General features: G+C 33.8%; 2 protein-coding genes across 2 annotated transcripts; both read right to left on the bottom strand.

The window, feature by feature from the left end:
* Positions 1-4650: 4650 nt before the first annotated feature.
* Positions 4651-25201, bottom strand: LOC134682162 (uncharacterized). Its single transcript, XM_063541737.1, has 12 exons — positions 25053-25201; positions 23607-23741; positions 22154-22233; positions 21227-21298; positions 18587-18740; positions 15898-16035; positions 13995-14071; positions 12571-12645; positions 9751-9889; positions 8283-8386; positions 7245-7368; positions 4651-4962 (listed from the first exon to the last, which is right to left on the bottom strand). The coding sequence occupies exons 1-12, from the start codon at positions 25087-25089 to the stop codon at positions 4703-4705; spliced, it is 1395 nt and encodes a 464-aa protein (XP_063397807.1). The 5' UTR covers positions 25090-25201; the 3' UTR covers positions 4651-4702.
* LOC134681499 (uncharacterized) lies at positions 16115-18188 on the bottom strand. The gene is given in 6 exon segments (XM_063541136.1): positions 16115-16272; positions 16369-16407; positions 17142-17204; positions 17239-17454; positions 17489-17527; positions 18185-18188. Coding segments are annotated over 6 exon segments (519 nt in total).
* Positions 25202-25962: the final 761 nt, after the last annotated feature.

Here is a 25962-nt window from a genome sequence, read left to right as displayed (position 1 = left end):
AAACTTATTACTCTTCTAAAATTGAGAATTGTGGAAATGACCACAAACAGTTATTCAAACTAACAAAACATCTAATGGGTAAACAACAACAAACCCCGTTGCCAAGTTCATCTTCGGATTTAGAACTGTCAAACTCTTTTGCTGATTTCTTCGTCAATAAGGTCGTCACAATAAGAGATGGACTAAGAGACCAAAACGTAGTGAAGGGTGACAACATTGCATTTCTACAGGCTGATGTTGAATTCACTGGTACACCTTTGTTGTCATTTAAACACACAACCAATCATGAGATTCGAACTATCATACAAAAGGCACCTAACAAGTCCTGCGAGCTTGATCCGATTCCGTCGAACCTCTTGAAACAGTGTTCCGAAGTTGTCGTGCCACTAATTTCAGATATCGTGAATGCATCATTCGACGAGAAAATCGTGCCGTCAGGTTTCAAACAGGCTCTTGTGAGACCCCTTCTGAAAAAACCGGGACTTGATTCTGAAATTTACAAAAACTACAGACCGGTGTCAAATTTACCTTTTATTTCAAAAACTCTAGAAAAGGTAGTTGATAAGAGACTTGATGTTCATTTGGACTCTAACTCATTGTGTGATCCACTCCAGTCAGCATACAGACCACGCCATTCAACTGAAACAGCATTAGCTAGAGTACATCATGATATAAATGCAGCTTTAGACAAACATTCATCAGTGGTATTAGTGCTTCTGGACCTTTCCGCTGCATTCGATGTCATAGATCACAGAATTCTCCTGGAACGTCTGTCGTTTGCGTATGGTATAACTGGTTGCGCTCTCGAATGGATTAAGTCGTATCTGACAGATAGACAGCAGCGTGTTGTAATTGGAACAACTACATCAAAGAAATGTCATCTTACATTCGGTGTTCCACAAGGTTCCGTGCTGGGCCCGAAATTGTACTGTCTTTTCTCGAAGCCAATAGGTGAAATATGCCGTCGTCATGGCATGACATATCACTGCTATGCGGACGATACACAAGTGTACATGGTTATCAAGCCGATAGACAACTGGGAGAATTATTTTTCTAAACTTGAATTGTGTCTTTCCGACATTAGTTCATGGATGTCAACAAATATGCTCAAACTTAATCAAGATAAAACCGAACTTATCATTTTCACACCGAAGCATCTGAAGGCAAGTGTACCAAATCTCCAACTCAAAGTCGGCAATACAGTGATAAATAGTGTATCCTGCGTGAAAAACCTAGGTGTATACTTTGATCAACACCTTACGATGGAACGGCAAGTTTCTGCCATAGTAAAATCTTGTCATTTTCACATCAGTAACATTGGGCGTATTCGCAGCTATATAACAACATCTGCTTGCAAGACACTAGTGAACAGTCTAGTTACATCCAGACTTGATTATGGGAATATTCTGCTGAACGGTATTAACAAAACTACGATGAACAGATTACAAAAGGTACAAAATACAGCAGCTCGTCTTATCACCAGGACAAGAAAACATGAACATATTACGCCGATACTTGCCGATTTACATTGGTTACCCGTCCAATACAGACCACAATTCAAAATATTAACTTATGTGTACTGCGCTTTGAATGGCATTGGTCCTGCGTACATTCGGGAACTAGTCAATTTGCACGTACCAAACCGATCTCTGCGTTCAAGCACAACTAAACTACTTACCGTTCCAAAAGTGCGGACAAAGACGTACGGTGAAAGACAATTCGATTGGGCAGCGGCATCTCTTTGGAATAATCTCCCGAACAGTTTAAGACAATGCAAGTCCTTGGAGTGTTTTAAATCCAAGCTAAAAACTCATTTTTATCGCATTGCTTTTTAATCAGACTTTTTCCTTTCTCTTTTACGGGTTTTTACTAGTTTATGTAGTTTTGTATAAACTTTTAATGCATCTTATTTGTGATTTTTGCTTGTTTTGCATGTTTTTAACCTAGATTGCTATTTATTTTTTAATTTGTTGTTTTACAATATTTCTTTTGAATGGACCTTTTATATTATGGTAGGCATTTTTATTTTATTTTTTATGTTAGTACTTGAATCTAACACAGTATATGTTTTATGTTTTTGTCTTTGATTTGTTTTTATTATTATGCTTAATGTACAGCGCCTTAGAGTAATTTTTATTTTTTATATAGGGCGCTCTATAAATTTTCATTATTATTATTATTATTTATACAAAAATGTACGCACCCGGTAAATAGTATAATTCGGTTGGTCACATTCAGGATGAAAAGGGAAATGGAGTGTCAGATCATTTAGTGAAAAGGTTCAAGTCATATCCCTCAGATAGATCACAAAATGTGTGCTCAAGTAATACAGCTTCAGATTTTAATATGACTAAATATGGGGTTTCTCAAGGATCTAAAATAGGCACCTTACTGTCGTTTTATTCAATAATGATATGACGTTAGAGGCATCACATTCAGTCATTGACATATATACTAATGATTCAACACTTCATACCGATGGTATAGATTAGAAAGAGAGAGAACAAAATAACTAAACAATGATGCTGACGCTATAAATAAACAGTGTTTATCAACAAACTGGTTATAACTTCTTTAAAAACATAACCTATATATGCTGGTAGAAGGAATAAAAAAGAGCTCTACTAGAAACTTAATATATCAATTATACAAGAATGTTTTGTTTGTGTATTATACTGTTTTGTTTGTTTTACAGACGATAATACAAGTGGAAGGTTAAACACGCTTTAAAACTAGTTTAAACCTTCCGGTTTTTTTCAGATAAAAACATTTTGAACTTTAGGTTTCGCCATTTGATTATTGACTTTCCGTTTTGAATTTTCCTTTGACTTCAGTATAGTTGTGATTTTACTTTTTACTCAGTCCCTTTTTCTATTATATAAAACCAACGACTTTAACGGATAATCTTCGTATTGGTTCAATAAAATTACCAAACAGAGTGTCAGGTCATTAAAATTGATATCATAGGTTTAAAAGTTATAACAATATGTGTTCTATGTGTTTCACATACTAAAAAATTAAGTATACAAAATAAAAAGAGTTAAAGATAATAACATCCCAAATTTCAGCTTTAAACCAACTTAATTACTTTAATTGATAGCTTAAGCAATCATTATTCTCGTCCAATATTGACATAACTCTCAATCAACTTGTTTTTATAACAAATAAAGTTTTTAAAATCAATATTCAAATAAAAAAAACTGTAACAATGTAACTTCAGAAATACAGAACAATTTATTATAGATGGATTCTAGCAGTATGAAAACATACAACATACAAGTGGCAAAGACACGTAGAGAACGTTGTGGTCGAATAAAAAACAATCAGAGAGAACATTTAGGCACTACGGTATTGCAGTATATTAAGTTTTATTCCAATAATAAGTTGGTATATATTGAAATTGGTCAGTGTAAAATTAAATTTGGTAATTTTTATAGATTTTTTAAATTTGCATTGGAGCTCGTTTTTTCTGTGACACTAATAATGGTATTTAAATATGTAACATATTCACGTTTTCACGTGTAAATAAGAGTTGCAAAACAGATAAAATATAAACAAAATAAATTTAATTTGAAAACAATCTCAGTATCAGCATCCTACATTACAAACGTGGAATTTGCTATGTGTACATATAAGTTCAGTTTTTGTTTTTGTTTTTTGTTTTTTTTTCCAGACACAATCTTAAATCCAATGAAAATAGCCAAAGCTTAACTTATATTATTTCATTCGTATCATGAAAACACAAACATATATTAATACAAAAAGAAAACATGTTCTGGTCCATTTGTTGGATGAAGTAAAACATGTTGTTCTGTGCCGTTTGAGGTGTAGAAACAGAATACGTAATAGTGAATGTCCTGGTTGCGTGTATTCATTTAAATACTATCTATTGTACGTCATTTGCAAGTAAATGCGATCATTGATACCAGAATTCAACTTTTGCACAACAAACACGCGTTTGTTTTACAAAAATGTAATGTTTTACGCTCAAATCGAAAGAGTTGAAAATAAAAAAAACCAACGAAGTTGCCGAGATTGAATCACGCAAAATTCCGAAGGCTTTTCAACAAATGTAGCTAATTGCATAAGAGGAAGACATCAATACATTTTCTGCATTTCTGATGATACAAAGTGAAATATTAAAAACAAAAACGAACTCCGGGGTATACAAATAGATAATTATTTAAGTCCCTTACCAAATTGCAAAAGCATATGCTCAAACTCATCAAATGAATGGAGAACAATTCATACACTAGGTTAGGGATATGACAGCTGTTATCCATTCGTTTGAGTTGTTTGAGTTTTTAATTTTTCCATTTCTTTCCGTTTTGAATTTTTCTCGGAGTTGAGTATTTTTGTGACTTTTCTTTTTTATATTCATGACTTGGCACACGCATTTTGTCTTATAGAAAATTGTTCGTTAAACCTAGTTTTATAGCAAGCTTAACATATCACTTGTATAATTTGTTATCAGAGGTACCAGGATTAGTATAACAATTGTATACAATTCCATTAAATTGACATCAATATCCTTGAACGTTAAAAACATACAAACAATCTTACAAATACACGCATAATAGATACCAGGATAAAAGAAATATATTTACGCCAGAAGCGCGTTTAGTCTACAAAAGACTCATTAGTGACGCTCGAATCAAAATGTTAAATAGGCAACCTTGTTGGAAGTTTTATTAAAGGAAAGTTAAGGATCATTCCCTAGGGGAAATTCACATAGTGCAGCAAATTTTGCATTACAGCTATGATGATCCCAGTAATATCCATGAGGAGAATGATGATTCCATTCCCCTTTACCTATGCTGGCACAACGTTCCAAATAATGACTTTGGTGAGGGTGCGATCCGTTTCTCCAATGAGAGTAGGTCAAACTAGAACCAATACTGGGCCAATGCCATGGGCTGTTACCACCGTGATTTCTATAAGCTTCAATCCAATAGTGATAATCTGAAAAAAGTTACAAACAAACCTCGATTGAATGATTAATTGATTGATTGATTAGTGTAAAACGCCACTTCATGGCGGTCAGTTTTTATTGATTGCGGAAGCCAGAGTGCTAGGGGACCCATCCACCTTAAGTATAAAATCTGAAACTCCTAGTCAAAGTAGATTAGAGTCGAGCGTACATTTCATTTGCTAGATTAGTACTCACAACCTCGTTGATACGTTAAGTAAATAGTCGTTCGACTACTTAGGACACTGCACTACTGAGCCCCTTCACCCAGTTATATATTATACAAGCATCGATTGTCATGATAGAAATACAATATAGTGTCTTTGAATGATTTTCATTATTTATTAAGTTTCATGCAGAAAACGTGATACCCTTGCCATCAGAGGCGACAAATAATAATGAAAATATTAGAGTTTGAACACTTAATATCAACCATGTAGTTTTAATGATCATCACCGTTGTAGTCTTATCTAGCGTATTTGCAAACAAATAGTGCAATACAAAACAACTAATGATGCTGTTGAGAAAATACCGAAACATAAAAACCATTAAAAAATATTTGGTTAAATGGTCAACTACTTTCCAAATATATAGTACCTTCTATTAGAAAACAAAACAAAAATATAGGTACTATGGCGTGTGGGTGACTCGAAAACAAAACACAAAATATAGGTACTATGGCGTGTGGATGACTCGAAAACAAAACACAAAATATAGCTACTATGGCGTGTGGATGAATCGAAAACAACAATGTAAACAGTGCCAGTCGATGTGGTGTATTATAAACAGTGAACCTATATATGTTCTTCAATTTATTTGTATCTTTTCCTGCCATGTAATGTTGTCATTTTAGTGTTATACTAGTATTTAACATTGCAATTAAAACGGGAGGTTTTGCTAGCCTCAAAAACAGGTTCAACTCACCATTTTCTCTTAAAATGTCCTGTGTCAAGTTAGGAAAATGCCTTTTATTATCTAATAAATCGTTTCTGTGTGTGTTGCATTTTAATGTTTCTGTTGTGTCGTTGTTCTCCTCTTATAGTTGATGTATTTCCCACAGTTTTGGTTCGTACCCCGGCTTGTTTTTCTCTCAATCGATTTGTGAATTTCGAACAGTTGCATACTACTGTTGCCTATATTTACATCGCCGTCATTTGGATTCTACACAGCTACTTTTGCATAGGTACTATTTCTGTACTTAAAATCTGTAGTACTGGAAATTTACTTGTAATATTTAGTACTATATATTTCTTTACTTTAAAATTATTGTAATATTTAGGTACTTGTATTTTCCAGTACTTGATTTGTACTCAAAATATTGGTACCAAAATAATACCAACAATGATCACAGTATTCCATATTTGAACATCATAACTTCATGAAATTTGAAAAAGGACAAACGTCCAAAATCCTGAAAATGTAACCATGCAACCAAAAAACTGTAGTACTTAAATTTCAAGTACAAATCAAGTACTGTAAAATACAGATACTTAAATATTACAATAATTCGTAAGTAACACAATAGTAGATTTCGTACTACAGATTTGTGGTACATAAATAGTACATAAATAGTACCTATGCAAAAGTTGCTGTGTAGATGATGGTCGTCTCATTAGCAATAATACGACATCTTAGTATTTTACATACACATATGAAAATCAGTTTAGCATATTACATACATAACAGTCTAATCAGAAAAAATGTCAAATGAATCTAATGAGCTTAATCTTGCTGGACTGATCGGAACTTAAGTATGCGCGTTTATAAAAAAGTTTCGTTTCCTTGTTCTGCAAAACAATATATTTCATTTAGAAAAATGCATTTGATACCATTTTATACAATAGAAAGATATGTTAAGGACATATAATACAATAGTTAAAGGTACCAGGATTTTAATTTGATACGCCAGACGCGCATTTCGTCTCATAAGTGACGCTCAGATCAAAATAGTAACAAAGCCAAAAGAAGTACAATATTGTAGCGATTTGAGGACCTGAAATTTCCCAAAAAGTGCCAAATATCGGCTTAGGTAATCTAGAGGAAAAGGGGGGGGGGGGGGGTGATCGGCGGGATCCTAATCCAGAAATCCAGGACTTACAAACATGAAATCACGTAATCCCGAATTTAAATCCCGACACCCCGAAATTTGAAAAAAAATAATTCCCGGATTCCGAAAGGATCATTCCCGAAATTCCGAGCTTATAAACACCCGATCCCGGAGTCCCGATAAAGGTCATTCCCCCTCTCATCTATGCCTGGGATAAGATAATACAACCTTCATTCACTCCATGGAAAGCATTTGCATGGTGTGAAACACGTTGTAAAAAATGTGTAATGTCTTCGTTTTCCCTTTCGCTGCTTATAATTGCAAGTCTGCTGCAATTTCTCAAACATTCCGTCTACAATAGAAAATAATTCTAGAAACTTGTTTCCGTTTGAAGCGCAACCATTTGGTCAATAAAAGTTAGCAATGTTAACATAAATACGTGAGGCTAATACCCCGGTATAAAATCTTGGTATTGCTTTTTTGCTCCATTGTTTTTATCTGTTTTTATGATTCAGTATCTATCTATGTTTTACACTGCTTTATTAATTTGGTGTTTAGTGCATTTTTGCTTTAGAATGAAATAAGTTGGTGTCGTAGATATGAATTACCAGTAAATATAATTTTATTGATAAGGCAATTCATAATACAGTTATATCAGATATGCAGTCCCAAATTTTAAAATTAAAATTCATGCAGCTTTTGCAGGACATATTCTTGCTACCACTGTCCCTCCGTCCGTTTTTTCATAGGGACATGTTTTTTCTACATACAGTTTTTGAGCGAAAACTTTATAGTATGTTGTATTACTTTGCCGGTGGTGAAATAATGCATTCGAGGTACATGGTCCATCCGGTTGAATGCTCCTATAGGTTCAAGCAAGGAATTGTAAATTTTGAATAAGGTTTATACCTGAACTTTAATCATAAAGCTTTTACTGTAAAATCAATCATTTAAATGGGAACTAATTTTCGTGGATTGAGGGAAAACATTTCGGTGATATTTAATTTCGCTGTTTTCCAATGTCTGTATACAAGCTTATAGAAAATGTGCAATTTGTTGAATATTTAAAAATCACCTGTATCCACGAAAATTGGTATCCAATGCATAGTAATTAATCCACAGTAACTCGTTCACCTGTATCCACGAAAATTGGCATCCAATAAATAATAATAAATCCACAAAAGTTTCCTAACATGATATGTTGCACTCTGTATTTAGCTTCGAGATTAAGATATTTTTAAACGTCCTATATATTGTTATACTTACTCTGGCGTCTGTCATAGTTTTCCATTTTCGTCCAATACTATAGCAACTGTTTCGTTCTCTAGAAAATCCAACAGGGCAGCCATTTATAAGATCTGGATAACAACCTTTGTAGACATAATAAACTCATCATTGATACATTGATTCAAATTTTACATATGCGACAGCCAGACGCGCGTTTCGTCTACAAAAGACTAATCAATGACGCTCGAATCAAAAATGTTTTAAAGACCAAATAAAGTACGAAGTTGAAGAGCATAAAGGACCGAAAATAACCAAAGAAATTTGCCAAATACAGCTAAGGTATCATGAGGTAGAAAAGCCTTAGTAATTCAAAAAAGTGTTGTTAACAGTTAATTTATAATTATAAACATATCAATGATAAATCAAGTCAACACAGAAGTGCTGACTACTGGGCTAGTGATACCCTCGGGGAAATAATAAAATATCCCACATCTAAATAATTAAAATGGGCGTTTTCATATAATTTCACATACTAGTACTAGATTTGATGTATAATCTCTACAATTAACAATTATCAATTATACCACTAAAACCGTGAAAAGTAAAATCAAAGAAATACTGAAATCCGAGGAATATCAAAACAGAAAGTCCCTAATCAAATGACCAAAAAACAACTGTCATATTCCTGACTTAGTACAGGCATTTTCAAATGTAGAAAATGGTGAGATTAACCAAGTTTTATAGCGCTGAACCTCTCACTTGTACGACAGAAGCATCAAATTTCATTATATTAACATAGTCAAAGATGCGTGTGAACAAACGCAAAAATAGGGACACAACAACAACATGGACCCCACCAAAACCTTGGGTTGGTTTCAGGTGGTGCTTCACATGTAGCACCCATCGTGTTGCTCGTGTTTTTACGAAGCGGGTAATTAGATAGATTGTTGTCACTCAATTTCATTGACATTTTAAGATTGAAATATGGTATTGGTGCTATGTCTTATCTCTTAATGGTTATAGTTGCATTTGTTTTAACCTTTACATTATATTTTATATGTATATAAATTTGAATATTTTGTTATTTTCAGCATTACAAAATAGTAATGGCATGTTAAACATCTTTTAAACGATTGATGCGACTATTTATGAAAGTGTAAAACAAAGTTGACACGTTTAAACTTTTCAGAAATAAATATTAAAATATGCGACTTTAACATTAATTATCAATAATAAGTTAAGCGGGTTTCTTTCTTTACAAAAATACCACAACTTACTTGCTTTGTTGTTTAATATGACCTCATTATCACTGAACTAGTACACATTTTTGTTTAGGGGCCAGCTGAAGCACGCTTCCAGTTGCTGGATTTTCTTGGTGTGTTGAGACCCATTGATGGCATTCGACTATGTTTTGCTGATGGTGGTTGTCTCGTTGACATATTCCCCATTTCAATTCTCAATGTTATTAAGCAAATCGTTTATTGAATATAAGAAGTGATAATGGTACCTGTAGGCATCCCGAGATTGTTGTCATATACAGTTGAGGTAGAAGGAATCACAGTTGTTGATGGTACATAGTTTCCATTGCAAAAGTTAGTGTCACAACATATCCCATCTATATCCCGCGTCAGTAAATTATTGCATGTCTAAAAAAGAAGGACTAAATATACCCAAGGGACAGTCAAACTCATAAATAAAACTGATAACGCCATGGCTAGAAATGAAAAAGACAAACATACAACTAATAGACATGTTACGAAAAGGTATATTCTCGACGCTGAGGTTGACAAATAAGACTTTAAATGTGGGGACGGTGTCAAAACATTGATTATAGATTTGAACAGGTAAACTTCAAATCATGTGCTTCGTGGTTAATATAAATCACATTATCTAGAACATCATAGTGTTACATCGAATATGACAATTGCTTTTTGGGTATCATTGCTGGCGATTATATAGGACGTGAAAGGTGTACGCGTGCAGGAGTGAGCGAGCCGGACAAAAAGGGGGCTCGAAAAAGGGGGCTGGAAAAAAGGGGGTCTAAGAGTTATACAAGTTCGTTCGATTCTAGATTGATAATATTTACATAGTAAGCCATGCATTTATAGATTAGTTATTTTATTATTACAGTTCCTGAACAATCCAATCTGTCGCTCCACTAATCCTGCACAGTGCTCTATAGTCTGGTTGGGTTGGGGTGGGGGGTGGGGGGTGGGGGTGGAGATGACAAATTTTGGTCTGCATTTGTTTTGTAATCTCTCACTGTCCTGTTTTATTTATCACTCTATTCGGTTCATCCTTTTTAATAAGTTTATTCTGACTTTTTTATGCCCCTCCCCTCCCCCTAACAACAACTGGTACCTCCCTAGCATTGTACCTGAAATAGAAAAAAGACCGGCAGTATTTTTTTCTAAAACGTATATAAAAACGCTCTTTGGTTGTTTTAAAATAGACCACGTTAGATACAATTAGGGTGCAAATAACTGGATTAAAATACATGTGGTCACTTCTTTGTTTTGTTTCATAACAAAGTATATGAAAATTACCGTTACATATATATCCCGAGTAGATAAATTGGTAAAACCTAAGGATACTTGCAAAGTCTTTTAAGGGCTTGCATACCCCTAGATAAGACACATTTGTACATTTTTTTAAACTAAATTGTCGTCCTGACTTTTTGTTTTGGCAAGTGTATCAGCCTGCATTTTTTTTACTCAAAACTCCGGTCCTGCCAACTTTTTTTCAAATTTCGTCCTAGCCCCCCCCCCCTTCCCATAAAAATCAAATGGTAGTTCCCTAAGTGTGTACCCCGTGTCTCCGTGCTCTGCACATCTTCCACATTTATCTGCACCCTTCCCCCAAAACTTTCCGCATTAGAGTTTATTAAAAAATATCAAAGAATTTTTGAATATCTTTTTCTTATATTTCTTGTGGTTCAAATATTATTGAATATTCGTTCCATACGCAATATTTATAATATCTATATACAGCTAATCTCTTTTGTATTTTGACATGTTCCCCTCATTTAAAGTGTAAATTGTCAACCTCAGCGTCGTGAATATACCTTTTCGTAACATGTCTAATAGTACACATGACACAACATAGAAAACTAAAGAATAAACAACACGAACCCTACCAAAACTAGGGGTGATTTCATGTGCTCTGGAAGGGTAAGCATATCCTGCTCCATATGTGGAACCCGTCGTGTTGCTGATGTGATAACAATTCTGGTAAATAGATTTACTTATATTCGTCCATGTAGGAGAAATCGTATTTTAGTGGATACTTAATTTCGAAGCAATATGAATTTGGAAATCGAAAATTGAATATAATTCTCACCCAACTTCGATGTTTTGCATCATCCTTAAACTATGATCTATATAGGGTCAACATTATTTCTGACCCTTCCTGCCGCTGTGGTGTTAATCGTGAAGATTCCTATCATTTCTTTTTTAAATGTATATTATATTCAAACATACGAAATAAAATGTTTGAAAGTCTTCGCTGGCTTCCAAATGATTGTAAAATTAACATAGAACTACTTACCTCGGGTAGTTGTCTTCTTACTTTAGAGCAAAACCGAAACATTTTCAAAAATGTCTTTGAGTTTATTAAAAGTTCGGAAAGATTTCAAATTGTCTAGGTAGCAAACCATGATCGCACACACATCATCATCTAAGATTTCTTCTCCCTTTTTTTTTTTTTTTGTCCTTTTTATTTTTTTTTAATTGGGTTTTTTTTTTTTTTATTATTATTATTTTATTTTTTTTTATTTATTTATTTTTTTTTTTTTTTCTGTTTTCAAAATAATTTATTCATTTATATATTATATATTTTTATTTTTATTTTTATTTTTTATTTATTTTTTCTGTATTATTATTGTTTTCTTTTTCTTCAATCTTCAATTTTCCGTCTTTTGATCCATATTTATATATATATTTAGATATACCATTCTTTACATGCATGCTCATACATATATTTTTGTATTATATTGCTATAAATGTTAAATGGAGAAGACTTCATAAGTCTGTTTGACTTGTGTCTTATCCAATTTGTACTTTAACAAATAAAATATGTTTAAACTAAACTTAATTTCGTGGATTTGCCAAAGTCTGAGTTGAATATTCCCATTCGGTATATCACGCCCCTTTTATTCCACTTACAAGTCTATAAAATATTTGAACTCCATCGAGCATTAGAATTCGTTGTCCAAAATGAAAAATTCAAAAAGCATTTAATCCGTGTCAAGTATGAAATCCTAGATTGTGTTGAAATATTTAATCGGGTATTCTTCTGCTGTTCTTTTAAAATGACCTGAGTAACATACCTCTTTTGGTGCACAACCAAGCTTGTATCCTCCGTGAAAATCAAATTGATGGGTTTCTATAGCAATGCACACTTCCTATAGCACGAAATATAAAACATTTGAGATCGTTTATCAAATCTTAACTGGTTCGGTATAAATTATCAGGGTTGGCACCAAGTGCATATTTCAAATTAAGAAATAATTCCTTCATGTCATGCTCTATGCTCATTTTAACATGGGTAGGCATTATATTTATCGATATTTTACACTGAGCGTTAGCGAGGTGTAAAATGTGGTCAACTATAATGCCTACCCATGTTAAAATGAGCATAGAGCATGACATGAAGGAATTATTTCGATTCTATTATGACAAATTCAGTATTTGTATAGGTCGAAGCGTAAGAAAATACAGTAAAAACGTTTGGCGTTTCCCGTTTCCTCCCCGAGGAGTCTCTGTATTATAATTCATATTTGATAAGTTAAAAAACCACGGAACACGGCTTTGTTTACAATGCGTAATAAGGACGTCATATTAGAATTAAAAATAAAATATATTCAGTGAAGTCGTATTTTTTTTGAAAACTGTGACTATATATTAATAATTGTTAGATTTTTCTACCTATATTTATATAGGCAGCTAAAAGAAAACTTTGTCTTCAAACAACAAATCCAAAAGGAATTAAATGCTAAAGAATGTATAACTAGACTAGACGCAACATGTTTAGCATCATGATTTTTTCATTATTAAAATAGTGTATGATAGAAGACTGAAATGCTGCATAAATATCAAAACATCTTACTGGCATCACAACACTTAAAGAAATAAAAAAAAAAACACCTGAATATTCAACAAGTTAAAAGTAAAATAACATAAATACCGAACTCAAATGAAATTCAAAAAGGAACGTCTATAATCAAATGTCAAATTATAAAACTTAAACACATTCATCGCATTGCAAAGAACTTTCATATTTCTGACTTGGCAAAGACATTGTCTTATGTAGAAAATTGTGGATTAAACCTGGTTGTAAAGCTAGCTAAACCTCTCACTTATATGACAGTCGCATATAATTCAATAGTTATCCACACATGCAGATATAAAGCTTAGGCAAGCCAAACACGATATAAGAATGTTCGGGAGTGTTCTGCGAAAGTAAACAAAAGCCTTAACACCTCAAATGAAGTAGAAAATTTTAACGTTATACCTATCTAAAATTTAAAATTTGCCACAAATTACCTCGAAACAACAGATTTTTTTTCTTTTGCTATATTTCATTATTAGATGAACGAGTGTCGATATTCATTCCTTCAATGCAGACGATGATAATGTTGATGTGAGGAAAAGAAATTGTGTTCGTGAGAATAATGAAATTAATGGAAAGATCCGCTGAGGATTCGACTTCTGCCAAAAAAATCTCCGATTAATTACTCGAAATTTACCGTACCTTATCACTATTGCAATGGACTCTGCTGGAACAATTCCCTGGGTTATTAGTTGCCGAACATTCATAACACGTAAGTGCTATAACAATAAAAGTGATTTGTTACATATACATATCTAATGTTTGTAAATAAAGGCAACAGTAGTATACCGCTGTTCAAAACTCATAAATCCATGGACAAAAAAACAAAATCGGGGTAACAAACTAAAACCGAGGTAAACGCATTAAATATAAGAGGAGAACAAAGACACAACACCGAAACGTAACACACATAGAAACGGACCAAGCATCAGACAAAACACCACGAGAATAACAAATATAACATCAAAACCAAATACATGCAAATACATCACCCAGCAATTTATAATAAAACCAATTTACATTCAAATGAGTCCAACTCTTTATCGTTTATTGCTACTATTTTACAAACCATCAGTGGGTTACGATAATGTTAAACATATTAAAAATGTAATAGAATATCAGTTTCACAGATGATATCAGATATGCTCCTTACGTCGTAAATACAATTCCCTTCCCTTTCATGAATGTGACCTATTGAATGAGACTATTAACAGGATTTGTTATAATAACATGAGCAACCCGACGGGTGCCAAATGCACGTGGAGCAGGATCTGCATACCCTTCCGGAGCACCTGAGGTCACCCCCAGTTTTGTGTGGGGTTCGTGTTGCTTATTCTTTAGTTTTCTATGTTGTGTCATGTGTACTATTTTTTGTCTGTTCGTCTTTTTTTCATTTTTAGCCATTGCGTTGTCAGTTTATTTTCGATTTATGAGTGACTGTTCCTCTGGTATCTTTCGTCACTCTTTTGAGTCTTTAAAAGAAAATTTTACTTAATAAAAACTGCATGATAACAGGCAATATTCATTTTTGATCTCGTAGACAGATAAGTGTGATTCGACTTTCGACATTGTAAAGTGTTATACATTTAAGTCTATTTTTAGGGGCGGATCCAGCCATTTTAAAAAGGGGGGTCCAACTATATGTCTCCATTCAAATACATTGATCGACCGAAAAAGGGGGTCCGACCCCCCACCCCAACCCCCACCCCCTCCCCCACCCCCGGGATCCGCCAAAGATTTACAATGTATGAGTCTTTCTAATTTTTATGCATTTTTATGGTTTATTACTGGTTGGATTTTTTTATGTTTTGGTCATAATTGATAAATAATGTGTGCTTATTTTGTTAGTATCCGGTTGTGTATATGTGTACCTTGAGTATACCGATTATAACATCCCGTAGATACGTCTTCTTTTTTCTTTCTATTTGTTTTGAATTTGTTTGTCTGCTTGCATATTTTATGCGGAAAATTAAAACTACTGCATATTCCGTGAACTGATGCTTTATATAAGTAGTCTTAGCCTTATACGGATAAAAACTGGTTAAAGCAAAATTGACGGAATATATTGAGACATGAAGTCATTAAAAGGGAATCGCAAAATATGAAGGAACATATTTTACATCAAAATATTTTTTTTGTTTATGATTCTTTCCCCTGATATATGGGAGGTTATCCAATACATAAAATGCATAATTATGTGTGATCTATTCGACTCCATGTGATGCTTTATAACTACTATCCGAATGTCATAATTATTTTAATGTAGTTATCTATTAATGAACTTGATAGTGGTATTATGGTTAGTTTGTTGACAAAATATTCGCACTGGCTAAAATAAACTTTGACACATAGACTCCCTTGAAACATGCGTTAGTCTTCTCCAACCTCGTTGTCCAGCTGTCAGAGCCAAGCAGAGAAAAGAAAGGAAACAGTCTAATGAAATTTACTAGTTTTTACGTGATGCAATCTATAACATAATTATATTTTCCAGAAATATCAATTAATATATCAAATATGTTGTTGTATGGTTAAAAATTTAACTTACAACACATTCCACAGGTTGTGGGACACAAGGTCGACACGCATGGCAGATGACAACCACTGTTTGTGGCTAAATATTGGCAGACGACTGTGTCTATTACATGACAATGTGTGCTGAGATGAATATTACCGTTAGTGTGAACTGAAATATATAGTCTATTACATGACAATGTGTGCTGAGATGAATATTACCGTTAGTGTGAACTGAAATATATAGTCTATTATTTGACAATGTGTGCTGAGAGGAATATTACCGTTAGTGTGAACTGAAATATATAGTCTATTACATGACAATGTGTGCTGAGATGAATATTACCGTTAGTGTGAACTGAAATATATAGTCTATTACATGACATTGTGTGCTGAGATGAATATTACCGTTAGTGTGAACTGAAATATATAGTCTATTACATGACAATGTGTACTGAGATGAATATTACCGTTAGTGTGAACTGAAATATATAGTCTATTACATGACAATGTGTACTGAGATGAATATTACCGTTAGTGTGAACTGAAATATATAGTCTATTACATGACAATGTGTGCTGAGATGAATATTACCGTTAGTGTGTACTGAAATATATAGTCTATTACATGACAATGTGTGCTGAGATGAATATTACCGTTAGTGTGAACTGAAATATATAGTCTATTACATGACAATGTGTGCTTAGATGAATATTACTGTTAGTGTGAACTGAAATATATAGTCTATTACATGACAATGTGTGCTGAGATGAATATTACCGTTAGTGTGAACTGAAATATATAGTCTATTACATGACAATGTGTGCTAAGATGAATATTACCGTTAGTTTGAACTGTAATATATAGTCTATTACATGACAATGTGTGCTGAGATGGATATTACCGTTAGTGTGAACTGAAATATATAGTCTATTACATGACAATGTGTGCTAAGATGACTATTACCGTTAGTGTGAACTGAAATATATAGTCTATTACATGACAATGTGTGCTAAGATGACTATTACCGTTAGTGTGAACTGAAATATATAGTTTATTACATGACAATGTGTGCTGAGATGAATATTACCGTTAGTGTGTACTGAAATATATAGTCTATTACATGACAATGTGTGCTAAGATGAATATTACCGTTAGTGTGAACTGAAATATATAGTCTATTACATGACAATGTGTGCTGAGATGAATATTACCGTTAGTGTGAACTGAAATATATATAGTCTATTACATGACAATGTGTGCTGAGATGAATATTACCGTTAGTGTAAACTGTAATATATAGTCTATTACATGACAATGTGTGCTGAGATGAATATTACCGTTAGTGTGAACTGAAATATATAGTCTATTACATGACAATGTGTGCTGAGATGAATATTACCGTTAGTGTGAACTGAAATATATAGTCTATTACATGACAATGTGTGCTGAGATGAATATTACCGTTAGTGTGAACTGAAATATATATAGTCTATTACATGACAATGTGTGCTGAGATGAATATTACCGTTAGTGTGAACTGTAATATATAGTCTATTACATGACAATGTGTGCTGAGATGAATATTACCGTTAGTGTGAACTGAAATATATAGTCTATTACATGACAATGTGTGCTGAGATGAATATTACCGTTAGTGTGAACTGAAATATATAGTCTATTACATGACAATGTGTGCTGAGATGAATATTACCGTTAGTGTGAACTGAAATATATAGTCTATTACATGACAATGTGTGCTGAGATGAATATTACCGTTAGTGTGAACTGAAATATATAGTCTATTACATGACAATGTGTGCTAAGATGAATATTACCGTTAGTATGAACTGAAATATATAGTCTATTACATGACAATGTGTGCTGAGATGGATATTACCGTTAGTGTGAACTGAAATATATAGTCTATTACATGACAATGTGTGCTTAGATGAATATTACCGTTAGTGTGAACTGAAATATATATATTATGTATTACAGAATGCTCTCTCCTGTCGGGCATTGAATAATCATTTGCATGTTAATTTATAGTTACATGTACTAATGATGTCCTTGTACTGATGATGACATTTAGTAAATGTTTTGACTAGTTTGTGACTTCGAAAACACTTGTGTAATAATTTTTCAGTAATACATACATTTCTTTCGTCAAAATCTAGTATGTTGTTACATGCACGAGCGATTCTTTCAAGTGAAATTTAATACGATAGCATAAAATGTTCATTCCAAACAATAAAATAGTGTATTCCACCTCTTTCATGAATAATATGGCATGTTGACGAATTAAAACAAAGCGATACACATTTTTACACGTACATTAATCAATTATTTCATCTGCTTACCCTTCCAGAGCACCTGAGTTCACCCCAGCTTTTGGGAGGGTGTGTATTGCTTTGTCTGTAGTTTTCTATGCTGTATCTTGTGTAATATTTGTTTGTCTTTTTATCTTTATCTTTATAAGCCATGATGTTGTCAGTTTATTTTTATCTATGAGTTTGAATATCCCCCTGATGATAAAAATATAATGAATAAAACAATAACGATATCAATGTGATATCATTTGTGATATCATTTTACTAAATCAAATATCTCTTCACAAACTAGATGTGTATGAATCCCAGATCCATAAGTTTGAATATTATATCCTTTCCGACGATTTTTTAAACAGTCTGTAAATTATTTAAAAAAAAAGTGATACATACCATGATGTGCATGCGCAGTAGGCGCCGGTATTTTATCAGGTTCATCATACTTGTTGCAGAGGTCTGTCGCACAGCAACCTCCAAACAAATCAACTTCCCGCCTGACATTCGGAACAGTACGGTTCGGAACAACGCCATAAAGGTCTGTGCATATCTATGCAAAAACAAAAAAGAACCCAAATTAAATAAGATACATGTATCTATCTGAATTCTCTTTTAGAGATATCATCCATTTAATAACTTATTACCGAGCTTGCGAGGGCTGTATGGCCAGTCAAGGTCGTATAAAACTGCCATCATCATAATTTATTGATTATAAAGTTATCAGTTTCTTTGTAGAATATAAGTACATTTGTATGTGCAACTGTTAGATAGTGAAGTAAGTATGCTATTTATAGTTGTAAATTAGGGGCATTATGTTTTTCGGTATGTTCGTTTGTTCATCCGTTCGTGTCCGTCTGTCCCGCGTCCGGTTAAAGGTTTTGGTCAAGGTAGATTTTGATGTGAATCAACGTGAAGATAGTACACATATTCCCTAAAAGGTTATGATATGATTTTTCTAATGAAAAGCTGTGGTCACACCTTACCGGATAGCACGAACGGACGCCTAACGTATGACAATAAAAGTTGTCCGTTGACAAAATTGTTATCCGTTGGGAGTCCGATGATGTACTGACCAAATAAAATGGACGCGTAACGAATGTACTCGTCCGTTGGATGTACGTTCGACACCCGTTCTGTCCAGTACGTTTCGGTCTCTCGTACATGTACGTTGCATATCCGGTGTATGTCCGTTAAGCATTTGTTATACGCGTCCGTTTTATTTGGGCATTTCTACGGAAGCGTATTAGCGCCACACATTTTTTTTTGTTATTTTTCTTCCTATGTTTGCGTTAAACGCAAACCTTTGCGTTATATTTGTTATAACGCAAACCTTTTCGTTGTAACGCAAACCTTTTGCGTTATAACGCAAACCTTTGCGTTGTAACGCAAACCTTTGCGATATAACGCAAACCTTTGCGTTATAACGCAAACCTTTGCGATATAACGCAAACCTTTGCGATATAACGCAAACATAAGAAGAAAAATAAAAAAAAAAAATGTGTGGCGCTAATACGCTTCCGTACATTTCATCAACGGACTCCTAACGGATAACAATTTTGTCAACGGACAACTTTTATTTTCGTCCGTTAGGCGTCCGTTCGTGCTATCCGGTAAGGTGTGACCGAGGCTTAACGGGTGTTTTTTCAATCCTTTACACGTGTGTTCTTATCCGTTAGACGTCCGTCCATATCCATTTAATGTCCGTTTAGAGTATGTTTTATCCGTCGACGTCCGTTCTGATCGGTGGAAAATTTTGAGCAAGTTCAAATCTTCATACGGACTTCCAACGGATGAGATCAACACATGTTTTATAAAAATATACAACAGGCGATAAAATGTGTCAAGCCAAACAAATGGTCTTAGACTTTATCTACAATAAAAACCAAAGTGTCAAGCTTTAAATCATCCCGAATCGACGAAAAAGTGTATTCACCTATTTCAAAGTCATTGAACATCAAACAATAGGGCTCTTCACGGTTAGTTCGGCATTATTTGATAGGAGGCAGATTTTTTTGAAAGAGGTGAAAATAGTATGAATTTTGGGAAATCCTATGTGTGTTTCCAAGCAACTGCCCTGTTTTAATGATGTTTTCCCGTATTTTTCATACCATTTCCACCTCCATTATGAAAATCTGCCCCCTATCCAATATGACTGAACTAACCGTGAAGAGCCCTATTCAGGATATTATAAGTTATCTACGTTCATATCTACGGATATGAACGTAGATAACGAATTTATCCCCGGTCTTAGTCCGAATCGGGTGAGTTTTATGGAAACTCGGGTACAAAAAGTAACGCAAAAACAACGTTTTTTTTCATTCTCTAAAAAAGTTTTATTGAAATTTGGAAATTTTACATATATTTTTTACGGGGTGTAGGGTCTGTACTACCTTTGGTAGAACCCTACAGGTAATCAAATATAAGACGTTTTTAATACGGAGACAGAGAAACTGGATTGAGTCAAATTTGGCGCCCACTGAAAGTTGTGAGCGAATTATGCCATAGATGGTGTGACGTCAACGTGGGTAATTTGCATAGCTAGGTCAGGGTCGTGTTCAATATCGTAGCGGCTACGTAGCAGCTACGTAGCTGCTATCAATATCTATGTAGCAGCTGGGCTAAATACACGTTCAATAGTCATAAATCGATGTAGCACTAGATAGCCTCTACGATATTGAACGCAACCCAGTAGTCCCATTCCTTGAAAATGTGGCAGTCAAGAGATACATTTAATGAAATGAGTGTAAATGATCAGCATAATAGGACACAACCGTTAATGAATCAAATATTTAATTACAAACATCATGGATAATGTACTGAATTCAATATTTCACAAGGAGCGATCATGGGACAAAGGAAAACTTGCGTAAAGTTCCCCGGGATAATGGTTAGCAACGTCCGGGGATATGAGTTAGCAACACCCAGGGGCTATGGGTTTTGTAACGACGTGCGTTAACCAATCCTAGATATATACTAAGCCGGGGATAAAGTAATATACTATCATCTCTATAATAAAATTAGTATACATGTACTTGCTTTATTATCTACACAGTTTAGTTGGTACTTTTTCTGGAGCTGTGTTGTTACTGTTTGTGTCGCGATACATGCCTGGAGAGAAATAAAACTGTATTGTGAATAATTATTTCTCAAACCAATCAGTTTATTTGTTAAATATTTACAAGCTGTTGATTTTTTAGGGATTTTTTAGGGAGTTTTTAAAAAAGATTTGTACGTCAAATTGAAAAAGGAAAACAATGAAAAGTACTACACTACTATTTCATCGTAAGGCATTCGAGATTTTTCATGTCAGTGATTCAAATCTAGAAGGTACTGGCAATAAATATAAACCACTATTCTACTATATGAAATCGGAATAACGTTTCGTACATAATGAAAATTATAATTGACAAGTCAAACGGCTGGAAATTTTTATAAAAGTGAGACGTAAGATACCAGAGGAACATTTATGTAACATTTCTAAGTAGAAAAATAAACTGACAATGCTACGGTTAAGAAAAAAAAAGGATCAACTATAAAATATTTATAGAAAAAACACAATTATAGAAAATTAAAAGCCTGAGCAACTAGAACGCAACAAAAAGTTGATCTCAGCAACAGCACACATACACTTCATTAGTTAATTTGTCATTGAAGAAAAGCTTTTTTATTAGTTAAGGTGGTACCAAACACCTTGACTAAAATTAATTTGGCTCGTTTAATTTTCATTAAAGTTGGACAGCATATTTACTTTGGTTCAACCAAAAAATAAAGGTTTCAAAATACTTGAACCCCACACTTCATTGGAAAGATTTCATCGGATAAATTATAGCAGTTAGACAAACACTTATTTTGAGATTTACATTTCCTTAACAATAGAACGTGATTAAAACGATCGCTGATATTTACAGAGTTATCTCCCTGTAGTGTTATATACTATCTTTAGTTAAAATGTCAATATTTTACCATAGCCATACTACCACATTGGATTGTTTGGTTACACTCTGATGGATGGTCGACATTTTCACACGAGAAACATTTCAGAGCTGAAAGGATAACAACATCTACTTCTCAACAATTTAATATACTAAGCATAAATTTGCATATACACATGTATGTAACAAGCAATCAATGTCACAGCACAACCTGTTTTAAAAGATTACGTAGGCTAGAGCAAAAATATGGTCGTATAAGGCAGGTGGTCTTTTAATGCATGTTCAATCTACTGTAGATTCATTTATTTTCGTGGATACCAATGTTCGTGGATTGAGAAAAAAATGCATATTCGTGGATATTTGATTTCGAGGTATTGCTGAAGTCTGCATACAAACCTATAAAAAAAATTATCATTCGTTGAATATTTAATTTCGTGGTTTGACTGTGTCCACGAAATCCACAAAATTGGTATCTAATGAATAATATTGAATCCACAGTATATCAAATGCATTAAATAGGACATACAATTAGTGGTCGGTTGTCTCTTAAGCAGATTACGCTGTATTTGCAAAATCAAACATCATAGAAGCCGTTGTATATTTGATTAGAATCTAACTAATAATACTATTATCTAACATTTTCATATAAATCTTTAAAAAAAACAGTATGCTTTTTGCTATATTGTATCTACCATAAACACAATTGGAATACTTGTATCAATATAATCACAAAATCGTGAAATCCATAATACATTGACGAAATCCACATGGAAAGAAATAATGTTTTAAACTCACTTCACTTAAAAACAGTTCATGCAAAATACTCATAAGAGATAGTGTTGTGCACGAGTAAGTAGATTGATGGTTACATAACTCATCAAAAATGTATATGCTCATTTTTGTAACTACGTTTTTTATTGAACCATTTCAATTGATATTTTATAGTGTGTCTTTCTATGTTGTGATTTTACATTGTTGTTTCAGATAAGGAAGAAGGTTTGGTTCCGTTAAAAAATTGAATCCTGCTGCAATTGTTTCCACCTGTCCTAAGTCAGGAATATGATAATCAAGTAGTTGTCGTTTGGTGGTGTGGTTCATACATGTGTCGAATTCTCGTTGTTTATGTCATGTAGATTCGATCGTTGGTTTTCTGTTTGAACGGTTTTACAGTAGTATTATTTTTTTAGCCCTATTACTTTGCTGTTCGGTGGTGAGCCAAGGCTCCGTGTTGAAGACCGTATATTGACGTATGTAATGGTTTACTTTTAGTAATTGTGACTTGGATGAAGAGTTATAAAAAAGAAGATGTGGTATGATTACCAATGAGACAACTATCCACAAAAGACCAAAATGACACAAACATTAACAACTATAGGTCACCGTACGGCCTTTAACAATGAGCATAGCCCATACACATAGTCGTAGTTGTCTGATTGACTTATACCACATCTTCCTATATTTATATGTATTTAGTTTGTACGTACGACAGCGGCCACATGTTCTGGGACATAGACTAGATGTACAGTTGTCCTGACACATGTCTGGTTTAATGGCAGCTAGTCTTTGACATGCTTGTGTGCTGTGATCTTCACATACACTTGCAGCATAAATTACTGAAACTAAACACATTAGAACAATATTAGCATTATATTCACTGGTTGGTCACGTGTGTTTTGGAGAATCCGTTGGTGGATCATGAAATTGCATAAGGAAGGCCAGCTGACTGCTCAAGAGTGGGACCGTTCTAGTGATGCTTCAATTTTTTTCCATAAAAGAAGGGTCCCTGGCAACTGACCCTATGTCTACCTACCCCTCCTCACCTCACCTTAAATCCGTTTCTGGAGTCAAACAATCTTGTAACAGTGTCATTGTTACTGGTAAAACTATCATTCTTAGACTTATGATAAATGCCATTGACAATAGACACTGTTTTTGTCGAGCCTTCGACTTTAGTCGAAAAAGTGGTGTCGGCGGCGGCGACGTCCACAAATATTAACTCTGCGGTTAACGTTTTTGGCATTTTAATAACTTTCTTAAACTACCTTTGATTTTCTACTAAACTTGGACAGAAGCTTGTTTATGATCATAGGATTGTATCCAAAAGTAAATTATGTAAAAATAAAATTGCATTTTTTCCGTATTTTACCTATAACAAATTCACTCTGTGGTTAAAGTTTTAAATTTTTTATAACTTTCTTATTCTATTTTGGATCTGTACTAAACTCTGAAAGAAGTTTGTTTATTATGAAAAGCTAGTACCTAGAAAAAAAAATTTGTTAAAATTTTGTACCTGTTTATCTGTATTTAACTTATAAAAGATGGACTTAGTTTTTCTTTCAGTTAACATTACATACAGTCTGCAGTTAAAGTTTTAAAACATTTATAAGATTCATAAACTATCCTGGATTTTTACCAAACTTGGACAGAAGCTTTAAAAATACAATCAAACGATAGTTTTAAGAGGAATATTTTATTGATGTTTTCCCTCGTTGATGTTAAGCCTGCGATTAACAGCAAAAGTAGGCAAGACACTGGGTTCCGCGGAACCTTTACAAATTTTTATGTATGTCGATCTGACTATACAATTTTAGTCCATTTATATGTTATGGAGTTAAGTATGACGTCCATTTGAGTTCTTTTATATGTTTTGAAGTTTATTGTGACGTCCATTGTCACTGGACTAGCACTTATTTGTATTTAGAGACCAGCTGAGGACCACCTCCCGGTGCGGGATTTTCTCACTACGTTGAAGATCCATTGATGGCATATGGCTGTTATCTGACGTTTGGTCGAGTTGTCTCTTTGACATATTCCCTATTTACACTCTCAATTATATGTGGTAGAAAGTTTTCTCATTGAATACCATACTCCATTCTGTTGTATATTGATTTCGTTTATAACTGTTGATAATGAAGAAAATGAGTTCTTACCACAAACAATGAGAGTAAGTCCATAAATCAGTGTCATGATTTCATTAAGGCATTGAAACTACTATCGTGTTAGAACAATTATCTTGTCCTTGGAGAACCTATACACCTACATACAGAATTCATAGATAATGACCTTCGGTTGTATACATGTAATGCCTAGGTTAACATTGGCACTTACGATTGTCAGTACAATCTCATATCAAAGAAATGTTAATGACATGTAAGAGAATATATACCATACGGAGAACATATTATATATATAGGTAACAAACAAAAACAAACAACATTCAGTCTCAATATGAATGGGGAAGGAGTATAGGAGATGAGGGAGCTGCCATTTGATTTTGCGGAGGGGGGGGGGGGGGGGGGGGGGGTGGAGCTAGGATGAAATTTGAAAAAAAGGCAGAACAGGAGTTTTGAGTAAAAAAAAGGCTGATTTGCAACTTGGACCCCAAAAAAAAAGCAGGATACACTAAGAAATAAAAGGCAGGACAGAAAAGAGTAAAAACAAAAGGCAGGACAGAGATTACAACTAAAAGAAAGAGCAGGACAACATTTTCATCCTAGCACATTTAACATTTAACTTATATCTTACACATTTCTAGGAATATAATTGGTGTGATGCAACTTCGTGGAAACCGTGTATCTATCATATGAGGTTAATATTGAATTTTAAGGCTACATTGGTTAATTTCCATATGTACGATAAGGTTGTGTTTTTTTTTATCGTTCGACAATGTACATGTCCGTCTGACACCATTCCTTTGTCCTTGGCATTCCTTGTATGTCAACTTATTAGGCTTATGGAATTGTAAGGTGTATATGTTTGTCTGTAGGGTTCAGATGACCTTGATATAATTTTCCATGTTTTATTTGTCTACATTCATTTAAGTGCTTACGCCTTACTACA

This window comes from Mytilus trossulus, chromosome 8 (genome assembly GCF_036588685.1).
Source record: "Mytilus trossulus isolate FHL-02 chromosome 8, PNRI_Mtr1.1.1.hap1, whole genome shotgun sequence".
Taxonomy (NCBI): domain Eukaryota; kingdom Metazoa; phylum Mollusca; class Bivalvia; order Mytilida; family Mytilidae; genus Mytilus; species Mytilus trossulus.
Note: the sequence above shows the minus strand (reverse complement) of the source record. Positions and strands in the feature narration are given on the sequence as shown.

What these genes read in the sequence shown, in the direction of transcription:
- LOC134682162 (XM_063541737.1), bottom strand. Translation starts at nt 25,089, where the DNA reads ATGACACTGATTTATGGACTTACTCTCATTGTTTGTG. An exon ending in AATGTGGTAGTATGGCTATG is followed by an intron (nt 21,299 to 22,153) that starts GTAAAATATTGA and finishes ATTTCTCTCCAG; the next exon opens with GCATGTATCGCGACACAAAC. An exon ending in TTTCCATGGAGTGAATGAAG is followed by an intron (nt 4,963 to 7,244) that starts GTTGTATTATCT and finishes AACTTTTTTCAG; the next exon opens with ATTATCACTATTGGATTGAA.